Here is a 17,539-nt window from a genome sequence, read left to right on the forward strand (position 1 = left end):
TGATGGCATTTTTAAAAAAAATATTATATAAAGTAATCTATGGAAAATATCATACACAGATCTCAATTTCATTTAATGTATATTTTCTGTAAACATATAAAATATAATATACCCGGTATGTGGAATTATAAAAAGATTGTATTTTTTTTATCATAACGAAGGATTGGTGAACATTCCAATTACCTTAAACTGAGATGATTACTTAAATTTAATAAGAGATACATTTTCTTGAATTCTAATTCAAATTTGAAATCCTTCCGGGAATGTGAAAAAAATATGAATAATAATTAAAATAATACATAAATAATTATTATAATAATATATTATTAGATTTGAGGATCGAATGGTGAAAAGCCACATCATTTTACAAAAATGCAACGTAATAAAGTGCTATAATAATAATCATAATATAGTATTTAAACTTTGTGGACTAAATCAATTTGTAGGCCATTTATTGAACTATTAAAAAATGAATTGATTGGATTTTATGCAAACACTCCAAAAAAAAAAAATACACTAAAATTTTAACGAAACAATTCAAGATACTGGGTACACAGCAGCAAAATGTGATAACATATTTTAATTTATTTTTTAATTCAAAATATAGTGTTGAAAGGGCTAGATACAGCGTCTAGTGGAAAGAATTTCCTGATATTTGGGATGTCTGATTTAACGAGAAATACCATTTTTTTGTATTTTGCGGAATCAGCAAAAGCAAAGTGCAGTAGAAGTAATTGTTGCTTGTTTAGATACACATAAGTATGTACAAGTATTACCCAGGGAGTGTATTTAATGTATTATTCTCATAAAAAGACATGTGGTCACCGAGGCTATTATTCAAAGGTCCATGGGCCGTCTCTGCAACAACTTATCTGGATGACTAAATCCCGTCAGTTGCCATAGCGATTTCACCACACTTTCCATCTTGCCTCCAGGGGTCTTCTTTGTGAATATACCTCATTATGGCGTTATGAAAAGGGAGATGGCCATGATATGGTGCAGTGAGTCAAGGACTCATTAAAGGGTCTCCCAGGAGCTTGCTTATCTCATCCTTCAACTTCTCCTTCCTTTCTTCAAGATCCTGATTTGTCTCCCCACTCTCCTCCTTGTTGAGTTCTTTTAAGACATTGCGCAGGGCATCTGCGTTTTTGGCCGAATCCATGAGCCGGGGGTCTTCTTTGAGGTCCTGCACCCAGTCTATGTAGGCTTGTAAAAGGCCCATGTCACCCAAAAAGGTGCTGAGGATCTTCAAAGTGGGTCGGAGCCTCTGCAATTCCCGCAACATCTTTTTTCCTTGTCCGCTCAGGTTGTTACCCACAATCCTTTAGGGTTAAACAGGATAGGTCAGTGAGTACACTAAAATGCTAACATAATGTGTACTTAAAGCTACTGTTTGCTAACTATGGTCTGCCGACCACCAAAGGTGCCCAGAACCTCTCAAGATGGCCATCAGGATGATCCAAAGTGTGTAAACATGAGGAGATGTATATTTTTTTAAAACATGTTTGTGTGATTGAGCTTCAGCACCTTTCTATGCTATTGCCTATTGATTGTTCATTATGTACTTCTTTATATAATGCCCTTGGGTGTATCATATTACCTATAATGCTTCTTTTTCTCTTGAATGTGCTGTAGACTGTCTCTTCGACTCTCGAGTTACTGCTATTTACTTACTGCAGAGTTACTTACGTTATTACTTTTAACGTTGTGTTGTTTGTCAGACAGGGAAGTAAGTTGTCTAGACCACTATCCGTTATCCCTGTGATGTCCACGTAAAGCTCTTCCAGTGTCTGGTTGGAACTCAACGCTTCCCATAAATGTTGTGCTCCTTCTGAGCCAATGCTGTTACCGCACATCCTACAGAAACACAATCAAAACAAGGAAGCAGTGGGTTATTTCATATTATACCCTGGTATCCAACCCCCAAATTATTGGGACTTAATGCTTTTGAGGTGGTCTCTAATGTTCCGTTTTATTGTAAAGTTAACAGCAATGAAAAAAAAGGACAGACGCTCGGCTTATGAAAAAAAATAACCGCACTTAATATGCATCATTGGACGATCAGATGTCGGAGAGATCAACAAATATATTTTAATATGTTGACTTTGTATGATATAAAAACTCACAGTAAACATTTGACTTGGCAAGTAGGAGATTTCAGCACGTTGGCCTCCATGATGGCAGCCTCCTTATCCAGAGAGTTATAGCGAAGGCTAAAAGAGGGAGATTAAAGAAAAACAGTGAAAAGGATTAACTTGTAAACTATTGCAGTTGACTTCTGAGTTCCGAGTTACTCTAAAGTAGAAAGAAAACGATGAAGGTCTCATCTTACAGCAAGTCTTCTTTAGAGTTTTCTTTATAGAGTTTCAAGTGCCTGGAGCTATTATACTTCTTTTTAACTAATCTGAGAGGCTCATCTACATTCACATGTCAGCTTTGTTAAGTATATAAACAAGGTTGAAGAGCTAAACACAAGCAATTTGTGACAAAGTCAACAATCGAATGCCAATGATTCACATTAATAAGTCCTTTTAACTACACTGTGTGTGGTACTCACTGAAGTGTTTGACAGCGGTGGAGTAAAGGCTGCAGCCGCCTGAGTCCTTGCATGCCGATATTGGCATATCCAAGATTGAGGATTTTCAGTCTAGTGGTGGAGTGCTGAAGCACATAAAATAGGGTAGCACAGTCCGAAGGGTTTAGGGTCACCTTGAACAAATTGACCTCATCGATATCAGGTGCCACTTTTTCCACCACTGTACGTTGCTCTAATTCCCGTAGACAATGCAAGAGATTTAAGAGGCTTTGATTGACGGCGTATCTGATTTTTCCTTTAAACCAGTCGGCTACAGGATTCAATATGTCCTCACTCAAGGGCTCAACCAGACCTCGTAATTTCCCTTTTATCCTGTAGGAGAGAAGACCTGCGAAAAATCGTGAAAACATTTGCAAGTTCTCCCAATGGGCAGTCATGGTTTTCAGGGTGGAAGAGAGGAGTTGACTTTGCACCGGTTCTCTCGGATGGGCCCCCAAGCACCACAGGTCCAAGCACTGCAACAGCTCCTCAGGCGCAGAGGACATCGAAATCACACAATACAGAGCTGCAAAGTACTCTTGAAGAGTCATGTGGAAGAAGGAAAACATTTCTGTCTGCCCCAAACCGTCCACATGAACAAATACCCTGTGCAAAAATGAGTCTGGTAATTGCGAAGGATCAAACCCATATGTTTTGAGGTCTTCTCTGTAGAAAAGAATCCTATTGTTTAACAATGAATAATAAGCCATTTTCCCTAGTTGGTACAAAACATCTTTCATTTCGGCAAAGACCGGTGGACTGCAGAACGCAATGGGTTCCTGCTCTGAATTGCCTATCTTGGGTTCTATGTTCCTCATGTGGTGATGCATGATGGTACACAGGTAGGAACGATAGACTTCAGTCATGGTTTGAGGTGGTTGCTCGCTACAGTTGTCTGCTTCACCACCGGGGAAGTAATGACTGAGTGCTGTACAAATGATAAAGCAATAAAGCGGAATAAAGGATAATCCTGACAGAGTATCATTCTGTCTGATATACTGGAAGACTTCCTCCGATATTACTTTGTCTTTGAAAAACCTAGAGCAGAACTCTTTCACCTGCTTGTCTTCAAACCCAAGTATAACTACTTTCCGGTCAAAGTTCTCCAGAGGAATGGAAGTATGGGGCCTGCTGGTCACTACAATAGTTGCCCTGGATAATAAAGTCCCTTTTAGGAGGCTATGAATAAGGTCTTTTATGAAGACCTGTTCTGTGATGCTATGCACATGTTTCCCATTGTTGACTTGATGCTTGAATTCATCTAGACCGTCTAGTATCACCAAAAGGTCCATTGGGTCCTTGCATAGCTCCTCAGCCACATTCTGCAAATGTGCGTGGTACTGTTTGATGAGATCAAGAAAGCTGATTGGATACTCTATCAAATTGAGTTTGCGGAATGCAAAATGTATAACACAAGAGACATTTCTACATGCCATTCCTATTGCCCATTCATGCATCAACCTCCTCATGGCCAAGCTTTTTCCGATTCCAGCGATACCTGTTACCAGAACCTTACGTGGTTGCTGCAGATCTGGTTCCAGTGGCGAAACGATCTTCATCAGACTGATTTTCTGATGCTTGTTGTGTTCGAAGATTCGAGCCCGACGATTGGCCAGCCCAATGTACTCGTGCTGTGGTGGAGTTCCAGATGGTTCATCGTTAGTTATAAAGAGCTCGGTGTACCTGATTTCAAGCATCTCGCAGCAGGAATATGAAGTTCCCAGGTTCCCTTGGACTTTAGAAGTTTGCTTTAGAAGAGATTGCTTGTGGTTCTGCAAAGAAGCTAAAGAAAAACAAAAAAAGGAATAATTTAACCTTTTTCCAAGAAAATCTTGAATTCTCTTTGTGGTCCTTACATATCTTCTATCAACATACCTATTATACTTAACACTTTGATCTTTTCTGGTCTATAACCAGTAGAAACTGTTACCCTCCTCAAAAAAATTTTTTTTCTGGTCCATCACATACCATATATATATGAACATATTTTTTGGGGCATAATTCCCACAGATTTGGATACAAGAACAGCCTCAAAACTGTAGAATTCTAGATCCCCTTTAAACATCCTTTAACCAATTTACCTTTTAGGGGACATATTTTGATCATTTCTTCGCCTGCAAAAAAAATAAATAAATTTCAGTACATTGGGGGGGGGGGGGCAACATAGAAAAAAGAACACCTCTTGTTTATGGTATTTTTATAGCTTTAGAACATTTTTAATCAATGTATTTTCACCTTGTTATGCGTTTTATCTGTTTTATTAGTTGGAATTTTTGTTGAGACCTAACATTGCGATACTGGTGGTTATCTGTTTGAGCTGCAATCGGGGCAACCAAAGGGTTCATAAAAATCCCCGCGCATGGATAAGTCCAAGGTGCATAGAGCTTTCAGATACTGATAACGAAGTCTAGAAGTGGCTGGCCTAGAAGCCTAGCACAGACTATAGCTGTGCGCCAAGTATTGGTAACATAATTGGGAGGTTTTATGGAATTTTTTGTATTTATGGGGGAACTATTAAGAGAAAAATAGTATATTTTAGCTTGTCGGTGCCATGATGCATATTTTCAACATTAGTTAAAATTACTAATTGGGGGTTTACTTTTTTTCTAGCCCAACGGGAGTTAAACGGCACCCCCCATTTAAACGCGCATAAGAGATATTCAAGGATTGCATCACATCTAAGTTCTAGAGAGGACATCTTGCTGTAGAACCCGGGACGGGTGGAGAAGGCACAAGCTCTTTGCCAAAAACTGTGAGTCCTTGTGCTAAATCTAGAATATATTGTATGCCATACAATAGTTACAGTATCATACAATGCTTGAGAATGGGCCGCCAACAAAGAAAACATACAAAATAAACGGCGGGGGATTTACTACAAGGATAGAAAACAGTTACCTTTCACGTTGTATCCACTTTTTTTCGTAAACTTTGATTTGATTTTGGTCCAGCTCCAAGAGCCATTTTTATCACATTTCTCTTTTTCTGTAATGATATAAAAAAAAAACAAAAAACGGTTATTATGTTTTGGAAGCCTATGAAATCTGGAAATATTCTGAAAGTATGTTTCGATGTTTCATTATATGAAATGTTTATCTCCATTCGCAAATATAATGACCTTAAAGGTCCGCTCCAGCCCTGTTATCATGCTTCCAGAGCATTGCTAGCATTCATTTGATAGGCTGCTACTGCTTCTATTGGGTTTCAATGGCTATGCTACTGAGCATGTGCAGGAAGTGTACGTGAGTATGCTTCCTGGTTTCAGCAGAGGCAGTCGGGGGAGGAGCTAAATGTGACACAAGTATAAATAAAGCCTGCTCCTATTCGCTTGCCATAAAAGAACTTACCAATTGAACCGAGAGGCTGTTTGAAGTAGGATGGGAACGTATTCCTAAGCCACTTTTGTAACTCCAAGCTGTAATATTCCTGCACTTGCTGTAGGACATGGACGAAAGTTTTGCATATCTCTTCATCCTGAGTGACCACCTCCAGAAGGGATATCACCTGGTTGCTCTGCGGGCTGCATTTCAGGAGACTGTGATATTTCTCCTGGGGAAAAGCCCCAGCTTCGTACAGCCACCTCAGTACAACCACCGGGTTCTGTTCTATCCATTTGGCTAAATCCGACCTGCGGGACCGGACGCGAGCAAGACACCGGTCTGAATCCTGAGACATCTAAAAAGAATCCAAATCCATGAGTTGAAGTTCGAGATAATCCACATCCTACCTTCTTGCCCCCCAGGGCTGTCCCTGTTTTTGGGCCACATACATAGTGTTTTGGGTGTTTTACTTGTAATTGGACATAAAGCCACAAGCGGTTTCTGGATAAGCAGTTTCCGTTAGCCCATTGGCTAATTAATATTATTATTTATTGTTTTATATAGCGCCATCAAATTCTGTAACGCTGTACAATGGCCAATATATTTTAATCACATGAGCATTTGCCCAGGAGCTGCCTTAAAACAATAACAGGTAAGTTATTAGTTACGATAAAGCGGGAAAGCTCCCTCCATGCCAAAAAATGTACATATATTTTAATTGACGCATATGTTATATATTATTTATTATTCATATTTATAAATAAAGGTACATTGTATTGAAAAAGTCTACCAAAAGCCTAAAATCGCTAAAAACGGAAACAGCTGCGGCCAACAAAATGTCTAAAACACGGACTTTTAGGATAACAGATTTGGATAAAGGATTTGTAACATAATTACAGCAAGATACAAGTATAAGTCAGCGAGCGGATGTAAACACACATGGGATCGGCATACGGCTCCTGAGTCTAAGACGAGACCAACAGCTGATTAAGGTTTGAGTCTTTACAGCAGGAGAAACAGGCGACTAGACGGGGGGCCGAATGGGGCCAATACGCCGGCCAGTTCTACGGCTCCTATAGGTCCATCAAACTTTCCAAGGTATCCCTAATTGCAGTTGGGTTCCATAGCATTCTGCTTTCCCCAAATAGTTTAACCTACCTTGTCCACCCGTTAATCTGGGGCGAATACCATCTCTACTTCCATATGGACTTCTTCTTAAGTTCGCACGTAGACTTGTGCTTGACGACTTAATTATTAACTTAAAACCCACAAAGAAAATCAGACTGCACCCAGTGTGACTTTAACCTCTGCGAGCGCGTAATAAAGAAATAAACGCCATTCCCATTTGGTTCATGTTGATTGCGATCTTTTGACTGATCCCGGCTTATCTTCAGACCCAGCCGCGTTTCTGCCTCTAAAAGGGGTGGCTCTCGGCTCTCTGGGGTGGCTCTCGGCCCATGGCTACTTCGGTTCCTCCAACACTGATCCGAATCACATAGAGTAACAACATCCTTGTTATCTCCTTATCACCCCCACCTTTTTATTTTCCCTTCTCGCGTATCTTGGCGAGCCTTTAGTTGTTTAGAGCAAGAGCCCATAATCTAAAAGGCTTAGATGTAGTAGAAGGAAGTTTACTTTACTGAGAGGGTGGTGCCTAAGTGGACCAGCTTCTCAGCAGAATAGGTCCTGCTTACCCATTGTATGGCATTACAGAATATGATGGTGCCATATAAAAAAAAATAATACCCCTTGAATATATGTGCTGCGTAAATTGTTGGGGTGAAAGATAATAATAATGAATTAACCAGGAGACCGTGGTACAGACAGTATGCGGTTCTCAGTAACACCAGTAGGGGTCAGTAGTTTTCTTTACATTGCACTTACAGAGAAGGAAAATAGGGTGCTGTCCTTGAAAGCTTACACTCTATAGGGTTAATATCTATCGATGTCATTATTCTACCTCGCTTAAGCTCAGCACAACTGGGAGAAAACATTTTTGCCGGGCATCACGTCATCTAACACACCGCGTTTTTTTCACCCCCCCCATGTTTTTTTCACACGCCGTTAACACGTGTTAACGTGTTAGCTCTGCCTGCACCTCCACCCCTCATTAAGACTATACCTTTAGCCTACTTTATGACTTTGCATGTATGCAGCTTTTACCCAAAAATCCATCTGAGAAAGAGACTTATGAGGTTTCTCAGTTTTCTCTGGGGCTAATACAGCTATATCCGTTTGTTTTTCTGTTTTCCAGTTTCTCCTGCTGTAAAGACCTCAAACCTTAATCAGTCGTTGGTCTCATCTAAGATTGAGGAGCCATATATCTATCCCATGTATGTTTAATACCCGCACTGTATTACCACTTCTGCTGGGGGGCTGTTGCACTTATCTACCACCCTCTTAGTAAAGTAAAAAGCATCAATTGATTACTAGTTGTGCTACCACTAACGCATCCTATACTACCCTCACCACTTAACCATTTCAGGACCTCCATAAACTATGATTGCTGCCCTTCATCTACCCCACTTGTTGGGAAAGTATAAAGACTATACAAGTTGCCCCTTTGGCATTTACAGGCTTGGCGCCGGCTTTGCTAGATTTGGGAGGACGAAGTCGCGTAAAGACAAGACTTAATAAGGAAAGACAAGAGGCGAGACGTCTTACAATCTGGTTTATTAAACATATTGACAGTTCCTGGGACAAATTTAACAAATCTGAGGTTTCTTGGCTTCTACCAGGCAAAGGCCATATATATATATATATATATATATATATGTGTGTGTGTGTGCATAGCTGTGTAGTAACACACACATTTATATATATATATATATATATATGTAAGGGTTTCCCTACATAGTAAATATATAAGTAAATGTTTCCATAGCTTTTTTTTTTACTGTGATAAGATCAGGAAGGATAACGCTGGATAAAAAAACATCTATATATAGATATACTTGAAAAAATATTTTCCGTTAGAGAGTATTATTATACACGATCATTCGTACATAAATGTCTATATAAAAGTCTTATGCAAACAGTATATAAAAATACGTTAATGATATATAACTAGATATAAATATACGAGGGAAAGTATAGAGCAGCAGAGGGCTGCGAAGAAGAGGAATAATTTAACCGCGAGTAGTAGGAACATGCATGGCTTCTGGGAAGTTGAGGATCTCTTAGGTCCGACAGCAATACCCACAGCCTTGTCTCTTACAGCACTTGCAGCAATATAAACAGATAGAGAGGTGAGACTGTCGCTTGGTCCGCAATAGCGGCTCCTAGTTAAAAAAAAAAAAATATGAAAAAAAAATACATTTTAAATTTAAATATGAAAGATTTTGGGAAATAAAAATCTAAGATACTAAAATTAGAATTAGAATTACAAATAATAAAAGTGAATATAAAATACTCAGTGCCTATATATTTTACCAGCACTAAATATCCAATAAAAATACATTTTAAATTAAAAAAAAGGAATATGAAAGATTTTGGAAAAATCTAAATAATTAGGATTACAAATAATTAATAATAAGTGAATATCATCTAAATTACTCAGTGTCTATGTCTTTTACCAGCTGCACTAAAAATGAACATAGTTTAAAAAAAAAAAATTTAAAAGTTTTTGAAAATATTTTATAAAATTCTAATAATTTATTTTTTATTATATATCTCACATCCCTGAATACATTAAGTTGGTATGTTGACAGAAAGATTGTCCAGAGAGTTAGCTTGAGGGATAAATTAAGGTTTTCCAGATTGTAATAATTTAGGAATATTGGCTAAATTCAAAGATATACCTTACCAGAATATGTGATTCCATATGCGGTTCAAAAACGCGTTGGATCTGATCTTCGGAATTTGTTATTTCATTCTGTTTGAAGAAGTAAAAAAAAAAATGAATTTTTTTTCATTAGTTACATGCATAAAAAATTGATAGATTTGTGTAAATGTTCCTTTTTTATAAAATTTAATTTGTGTCAATTATTAAGTAAAAGCGGTAGCTATTTTCAATTTTGCTAGAAAGTTTTAATAACTGAGCCAATCATGGAGTTGCCTTGAAAACATTATAGACATCTTTTCCATAATTCCTCTTCTAAATTAGGTTGCCTTGATAACAAAATCCTCATAAATTTTTTTTAAAAATGTCAAAAAAAATTCTAAAAAAGAATAAAATAGCCAAAATTGAGCCAGGCTTTACCTCATAATTCTCCTATTTGTTCAAAGATAAATAATAACGGGAAAAAGTTAAAATAGCTTTATAAAAAATTTACTTACCACGTTCAGTGAGGCGCATCGGCTTCTGCTGCAGAGAACGGAGAGAAGAAGCAGCAGCGCACAGAGGATGAAGGACTTCATGGTTCTGGTTCTTCTCGGAATGGCTTCTGTCCGTCCAGTAGATGCGGTCAGACTCCGAGGACTGATGCTGTCTCACCTGCCCTAATAGAGCCGTATTTATTTCGCAGCTCTGGGGTCAAACGCAGAAGGTTACCTTCCCGATAGTATCATGAGCCAACCTCTTATCTCTCCTTATCTCTCCACCAACTATCTGTTTTGCTTTTTCTTTTTTTTTTTTTTGTTACAGGCAGTCCCGAGTTTCCGATAAATATTCCTCCCCTAAGTCTGGAAAGTTTTTTTTTGGGGGGGGGGGGGGATTTTAACATGTGGTAATATGGATCGCAATTAAAGAGTTTAATAAAGGGCACCAGAAAGGTATGTCCCGGGAGACAGAGAGGTGCCAATACAAGGTCATGTTATTGACAGGCAGGTTGATGGAACACTCGGGTGACAACATTTCTAATAACGCAGAATGCGTCGGAGAAAAGGTTCTAAAGAAGGACATCACGAGGGAAGACCATGACTCTCAAAGAAGGTCTTCCTCCGGCGTCTAGCCTAAGATTTGGCTCCTTGATCTGGATCTATCAATCTTGGGGTCACTGATGGTACGGTGGAGGAAGGAACATAGATTTCTTGGCATGGATCTCCTGCTTGGTCTCAGTAGACCCCACCGACGTCTCTGCAGAAAGTATGATGACTATATGATAAAGAATGGGATGCATCTAATGAAGGATGCTGGAGCCTCTTGAATTTGCCATTTTTTTACACCAAATTACGAAATGAGATACTAGAATTGTAGCAAAAACTATCATTCCGTTCACTTATATCATCTCTTTGCACGCTCATTGTGCAGTATTAAGGTCAAATACAGTCTAGCAAACCCCCAGGAATTTCTGCAGGAGCACATTTTAATTAAAAGCGTCCTTCTGCCTCGTAACCAGACGACTGGCGAGAGACAACAGACAATTAAAAAGAAGACCTTCGACCCGTAAAAAAGTGACACATTCATGGCTGATCTAAATGCTTTGTAGTACCACAACAGTAGTAATAAGAAGAATTCCTGGCCAGAAGCGCGGAGTTACAGACCCGCACGTCAGATGTCTGCCGATACTCTCGTCCCAACACATTGGAATAATGAAAAGTGTTAATGGCAGAAGCTGAAAGATTGAGAAGCATTTTATCAGAGACCTTCGTTTTACTTTAACTAGAGGGTGGTGGATAAGTAAAACATCCTCCCAGCAGAAGTGGTACTGAAATTCAGTGATGGAATTTAAACAGAGACCAAGGGCTTATTAAGGTTTGAGTCTTTACAGCAGGAAAAACGGGCAGACTAGACGGGGGCCGGATGGGTCAGATCTGCCGGCGGGTTCTATGTTTCTAAAATGGATTACTTGTGTTTGCATGTAGTGTTTATTTGGGCCACTAGGGGTCAGAGTTCTCAAGCTATTTTTCCCTTTTAACCCTCTCTGTATTTCTCCGTCTCGTCAAATAAATCTTTAAAATAATCAAAACGTTTCCAAATCATATTGAAATTTGCAGAAATTCTAGGGTTTCTATGCTTATCTGCAATATGGATAGATAATTCATGAGATGCTGAAATGATAAACTCTCGATGTTGGCATGTTAACCGTCTCCTAGACTTCCCATCTTGTTGACATCATTGTTGATGGAACAGCCTCCCAGCAGAAGTGGTAGAGGGTAATACAGTGAGGGTGTTAAACGGTGAGGTTTTCCGCAGAAACTCCCACCTATTGACCTTTTTTTAGCCAGTTGTAGTCTCTACATGGCTGGCTGGTTCATGGACGGCTCTGGGTGCTGCTTTGGCCGCTCGTTTGATTTTGGGTACAATGAATTAGAGTAAACTGTTCTTCTCGCTCTGATGGCTCAATCGTTCTCCCGGTCTGTGTATTTAGCTCTGATGCTTTGTTTACCAGTCAAATCATTCGTAATCGATAACGGAACACGTAGCTCTAAAAAGCTGCATCATCCCCGTTTTGTGACATTTACGGCGGCGTTCAATGACATCATCAATTCATAACGTACAGATTCCATACACCACACGGAAGAGAAGATTAAAATGAAGAGAAGGACAACTCCCAGCACAGTAATCCATTCTCTTTCAATTTAATAGACAAGGGGCCACCAAGACTTAGCTCTCCGTCTGCAGTAGAGCTATATCTCCCATGATGCTCCGGGAGTTACCGCTAATGCACAACATGTGCTTTAAGATGATAGTACGACTTGTGGCCGGTGCAAGTCAGATTTTTATTAACATTCTGGGGTAAAAGCCTCTCGTTTTGGGCTGAAACCCAACATTTTCCATTCTTCTTGTTGATACCGACGTGGTCACGTTCCATGAAGCCTCCCACCCAACCTTTTTTTGATTATTACATCATATTGAAACATACTCTCCATCCTTATCAAATGATTTAAACCGGTGGCTTTTTAAAACAACTAATCGAGACAGAGGTACGTTTTATAAATTTCAAATTTATTCAACAGAAACAAGTACAGTTGTAGGTTAAAAAGGACAGATTTTGTAATTTTAGTCTCTTGAAACAATCGGCAACATTTAAACCTGGAAAATTAACAATGCTACTTTTTTCATGTTAATTTTTTGTTTTAATTAGGAGAAAAATCTCCAACATATATCTCCACATCAGTCCAGAACTTTTTGAACAATTAAAAAAAACACTTCAAAATAATAACCTGGAACAATGATTTTTTTCTAAAATTTTACTTAGTAAAATGTATTTTTAAATAAAATTTACATTAAAATTCCTGTACAATGCCAGAGCTTAAATTATTTGATATTATTAAAGAGCTTAGTTCAGGGGGAAGGTATTCCAGTCGCACATTCTCATAAGTGCAGCTTGTGATCACTCGCTTGTACAGGAAGTGAAGTGTGCAGAGGTGAAATACTTCCCCCCAGAAATGAAATAAAAAAAAAAAATAATTCAATACCTAATTTCTTCCAATATTTAGAAACATCTGCCTATAATTTTTTTTTATGTATCGGTTTAACTGCACTTGTTTCCTGAAATATTGCCAAAATTAGACACAAAATATATAATTTTTGAATAAAATACAGTACAAAAATATATTTTACAAAAAAAGGCATTTAGTAATGACATAAAAAATAGGTATAACTTAAGGTGACGGGAACAGAGTGGGAAATAAAGTTAACCATAAAGTTAAACATGAAGCAGTCTTTCTTTCTCTGCCCTTCTGGGTTTGATCATCGATTTTATGGAGCAAAGGGGATCTCTGCTCGTCCCGTAGGCAGCAAATTGGTTAAGATGATCACACTTTGGATCGGAAGCTCCTCATGTCAGACAACAGAACCCGCAGCCCTTGTTTTTACAGCATTTGCAGCAGTAGGTACAGATGGAGATGGGGGAATGGCGTTTGGTCCTGAGGAGGGGCTCCTAAAGAGAAGAGAAAGAGATGTTGGTTAAAACCATTTCTCACTTACACATCGATAGCTTCTAATCTCACCACCTCATGAATGGCCAACACCAGCGAGAATCTTCTGTAAGAAGGACAATGTCGGCCCTACGTAATGCTTCCTTAAAGAGCGAGATGGAATGCCTCATCTTATCGCAACTCCACTCACTCTTTAGTGAATAAACCCCTATGTAAATATAGTTGAGAAGGTTGTGTACAATGCCGGAATTTTACTCTTTGTCATATCTACGTGCGTAAAATGTTCTTCTCAAACTAAGCAAAAGAACGGGACTCACCAGGATATCTGAGTCTTCCATGTGTGGTTCAGAGCTCTGGTCTGCCGCAGTAATCATTTCATTCTGTATTGGGAAAAGAAAATAATTATTTGCCGAACTACTTTTCTATACACTGGCCCTCAAGCCTACCGTTGGCCCTATAACTAGAAAATATTTCAATATAAGGACCATGAACGAGAAGAAACCCTGCTGTGTTACATGACTTGGTTAAAGGCCTGCAGATACCTCCTGATGATACGTTGGGGTATCAAAAAAAGAAACCAAGTTGGCTTAGATGATGACCTCAAATATTTTCCCCTCCATTTGAACAATAACAATCAGGTAAAGACTTAGGATAGATTTCCTCTATATAATATGGATTTTTAGAAGGTTTTTGAGTTAAAAAGTCTGGTTGCTTAGACCTCCCAAGGCTCCATAATCAGTGGTCAATAAATTAACTTTTAGTAAGCCTTGGAGGACAACTGGTTGCCCAAGAAATATTGACCCGCCATTTTTGGTGAAGCTGAGCTACACCTAAATTCTGATTCATGAAGATGTAAAGAAGAATTAAACTTTACTAACGTTTTATAAACCCTCGGGCCTCCATTTTTTTCACTTGTATTACTCCTTGGTAGAACATGAAACCATGGACATACCGTTTTCAGGGAAGCGCCGAGGCCGCGGTTGTAGAAGACAGAGAGAAGAAGCAGCGCACAGAGGATGAAGGATTTCATGGTTCTGGTGTCTCTGGAATGGTTTCTGTCCGTCCCGTGGAAGAGTTCAGACTCCGATGCTGTTTCACCTACTCTGACAGAGCCGTATTTATGGGCTGCTCCCATCTGGAGAGCCGAGCGCAGAAGGTCACCTAACTGATAATGTCATGGGGCCAACCTGTTATCTCTCCTTATCTCTACATCCACTATCCGTTTTGTTTATTTATTTTAAAAAAAAATTACCGGCAATCTAGGTTTCTGTAATATACCCGTTATCCTTTACTTTTGGAAATCTTTTAAATTACGGCTAAGGAGAACACAAAGAAACTCAACGTGACACCATTACTATACAGCGCTGGGGGTTATATTACTGTATACGGCACTGGGGGGGTATATTACTGTATACAGCGCTGGGGGTTATATTACTGTATACAGCTCTGGCGGTTATATTACTGTATACAGCGCTGGGGGTTATATTACTGTATACAGCGCTGGGGGGGTTATATTACTGTATACAGCACTGGGGGTTATATTACTGTATACAGCGCTGGGGGGTTATATTACTGTATACAGCACTGGGGGTTATATTACTGTATACAGCGCTGGGGGGTTATATTACTGTATACAGCGCTGGAGGGTTATATTACTGTATACAGCACTGGGGGGTTATATTACTGTATACAGCGCTGGGGGGTTATATTACTGTATACAGCACTGGGGGTTATATTACTGTATACAGTGCTGGGGATTATATTACTGTATACAGCACTGGGGGTTATATTACTGTATACAGCGCTGGGGGGTTATATTACTGTATACAGCACTGGGGGGTATATTACTGTATACAGCGCTGGGGGTTATATTACTGTATACAGCGCTGGGGGGTTATATTACTATAAACAGCACTGGGGGGTTATTACTGTATACAGCACTGGGGGGTATATTACTGTATACAGCGCTGGGGGTTATATTACTGTATACAGTGCTGGGGGGTTATATTACTATAAACAGCACTGGGGGGTTATTACTGTATACAGCACTGGGGGGTATATTACTGTATACAGTGCTGGGGGGTTATATTACTATAAACAGCACTGGGGGGTTATTACTGTATACAGCACTGGGGGGTATATTACTGTATACAGCGCTGGGGGTTATATTACTGTATACAGCGCTGGGGGTTATATTACTGTATACAGTGCTGGGGGGTTATTACTGTATACAGCACTGGGGGGTTATTACTGTATACACCATAAAAATGTATCGATGGATGGATGTGTACCTGTGTGTGTTAGTGAGTATGAGTGTGTGATTTGTGTGTGTTTAGATATGTTGTATGTTAGAAGGGGGCGCAGACGAGTTGTGTGGCGGCAATGATGGCACAGATCAGCTGTTGACGTTGGGGACCCCGGGGCAATTTTTGCAAAAGGGCCCCGTGGTTTCTAGTTACGCCCCTGGCCTGGATAATCTCTACTGTCAGAAGGCTGAGATTAATTCTTTGCAAGTCAAGATTTTCTGAGTAATTAATATGAAAATAGGTTATTAACCTGTTCTATTCCAGCCACAAATAGCTTAAAGGCATTTACTATCCGCAGCGTTGCCGAGTCTGTTTTATGAGTTAAAAGTAACAAAATTAATCAAATTGGTAAATTCTACATATTTTTTTGACCGTATCTCGTTAAAATCTCAATGACGTCACAAGCATTCGTTACGGGATGCATTCTGCGAAAAAAAGACACTCTGTATGCACTGGTCTGAAGTCCAGCAGCTCGCGGCTCCCGGGAGTCCGGCAGAGTCAGACCCAAGGGCGCCACAGATGTCCAGGACAGCCAGTGACCTCACTCAGGAGACAGGGTGCGGGGGCCGGGGGGGAGAGGTATTTCATGTTGGTCGGTTTGTAAAATCAATCAGCGGCTCGTATCCGCGTGCCTAGCGGGCTGGTCATGAATGATAGGAGTTGCAGACAAAAAAAAATGGAAACTATTGTTTAAAATGATAATATTCTTGAGATTTTGACGGTTAATGAAAGGGTAGATAAATGGAACAGCCTCCCAGGAGAAGTGGTAATACAGTGAGGGGATTAAACATGCATGGGATAGACATACGGCTCCTGAATCTAAGACGAGACCAACGACTGATTAAGGTTCGAGTCTTTACAGACTAGACAGGGGCCGGATGGGGCAGGTTCTATAATTGTTTTATAAATTTGTATTTAGTAAGAATTTATTATACTTTGTAAGCAGGAGAGAGAAGGACGGATGGGACCGACGCATTTCACAGTTTCATAGATCTAGCAGGCAGTGGGATCGCTGGGGTGAAATAATAACGATGCATTCACCGTCCCACTTTATGGTATTAACATGAATCTTAAATAGAATCGTCGATTTTTTGTAAATTTGAAAGCAGCTGCTTCTTGTAACAAAGTCTCGCGCTTTAGTAAATAATATTTTAAATCAATTTTTATTCTTTCGTTAAAAAGCCTCTTCTGCCCCTAAACCGTTTTCCATTATTATTATTTTGTGAAATATTGCATTTTTTGCGAAATAAATAGTCGGAATGGATAGATCTCGTTGACCTTGCGCCCCCCCTCCTGCATTCTTCTTGATCAACTTGGTACCCGATGGATTATTTGTTCGGAACCTTGAATATATTTGTATATATATATATAGAGAGAGAGAGTTATCAGATGGCCCCTTAGGCGCCGGCTGAGCCGTAAACACCCAGACATCCTCCGCTGGGCGGATGATCCTTCCTGTGACAATCTTACGTTTTTCGATCAGTTATTTGGCGCATCGGTATTGGAGGAAACTTGGATTTTTAGTTGTAGTTCATTTTTTTGGGTAGCAAAAATTAAAAATGTATCATTAATGGTAA

At 39.4% G+C, this 17,539-nt stretch overlaps 1 protein-coding gene across 1 annotated transcript; it reads right to left on the reverse strand.

The window, feature by feature from the left end:
• Positions 1-1,006: 1,006 nt before the first annotated feature.
• Positions 1,007-13,826, reverse strand: LOC149272614 (NACHT, LRR and PYD domains-containing protein 12-like). Its single transcript, XM_089506900.1, has 9 exons — positions 13,729-13,826; positions 13,595-13,658; positions 9,698-9,766; positions 5,920-6,247; positions 5,471-5,557; positions 2,558-4,358; positions 2,127-2,213; positions 1,690-1,857; positions 1,007-1,322 (listed from the first exon to the last, which is right to left on the reverse strand). Exons 1-9 carry the CDS (start codon positions 13,824-13,826, stop codon positions 1,007-1,009), a joined length of 3,018 nt encoding a protein of 1,005 aa, XP_089363026.1.
• Between the last annotated feature and the right edge of the window lie 3,713 nt (positions 13,827-17,539).

This window comes from Sceloporus occidentalis, unplaced genomic scaffold (assembly GCF_023333645.1).
Source record: "Sceloporus occidentalis isolate IW3139 unplaced genomic scaffold, rSceOcc1.0.p SCAF_432, whole genome shotgun sequence".
Classification (NCBI taxonomy): Eukaryota; Metazoa; Chordata; class Lepidosauria; order Squamata; family Phrynosomatidae; genus Sceloporus; species Sceloporus occidentalis.

Bases quoted from the DNA above. Each gene is read 5' to 3' on its own strand.
- LOC149272614 (XM_089506900.1), bottom strand. From the start codon at position 13,826: ATGAGGCATTCCATCTCGCTCTTTAAGGAAGCATTACGTAGGGCCGAC. The intron at 5,558-5,919 runs GTAAGTTCTTTT...ATATCATTACAG, and splicing joins ACAGCCTCTCGGTTCAATTG to AAAAAGAGAAATGTGATAAA. The intron at 2,214-2,557 runs GTGAGTACCACA...TCCCTCTTTTAG, and splicing joins CACCGCTGTCAAACACTTCA to CCTTCGCTATAACTCTCTGG.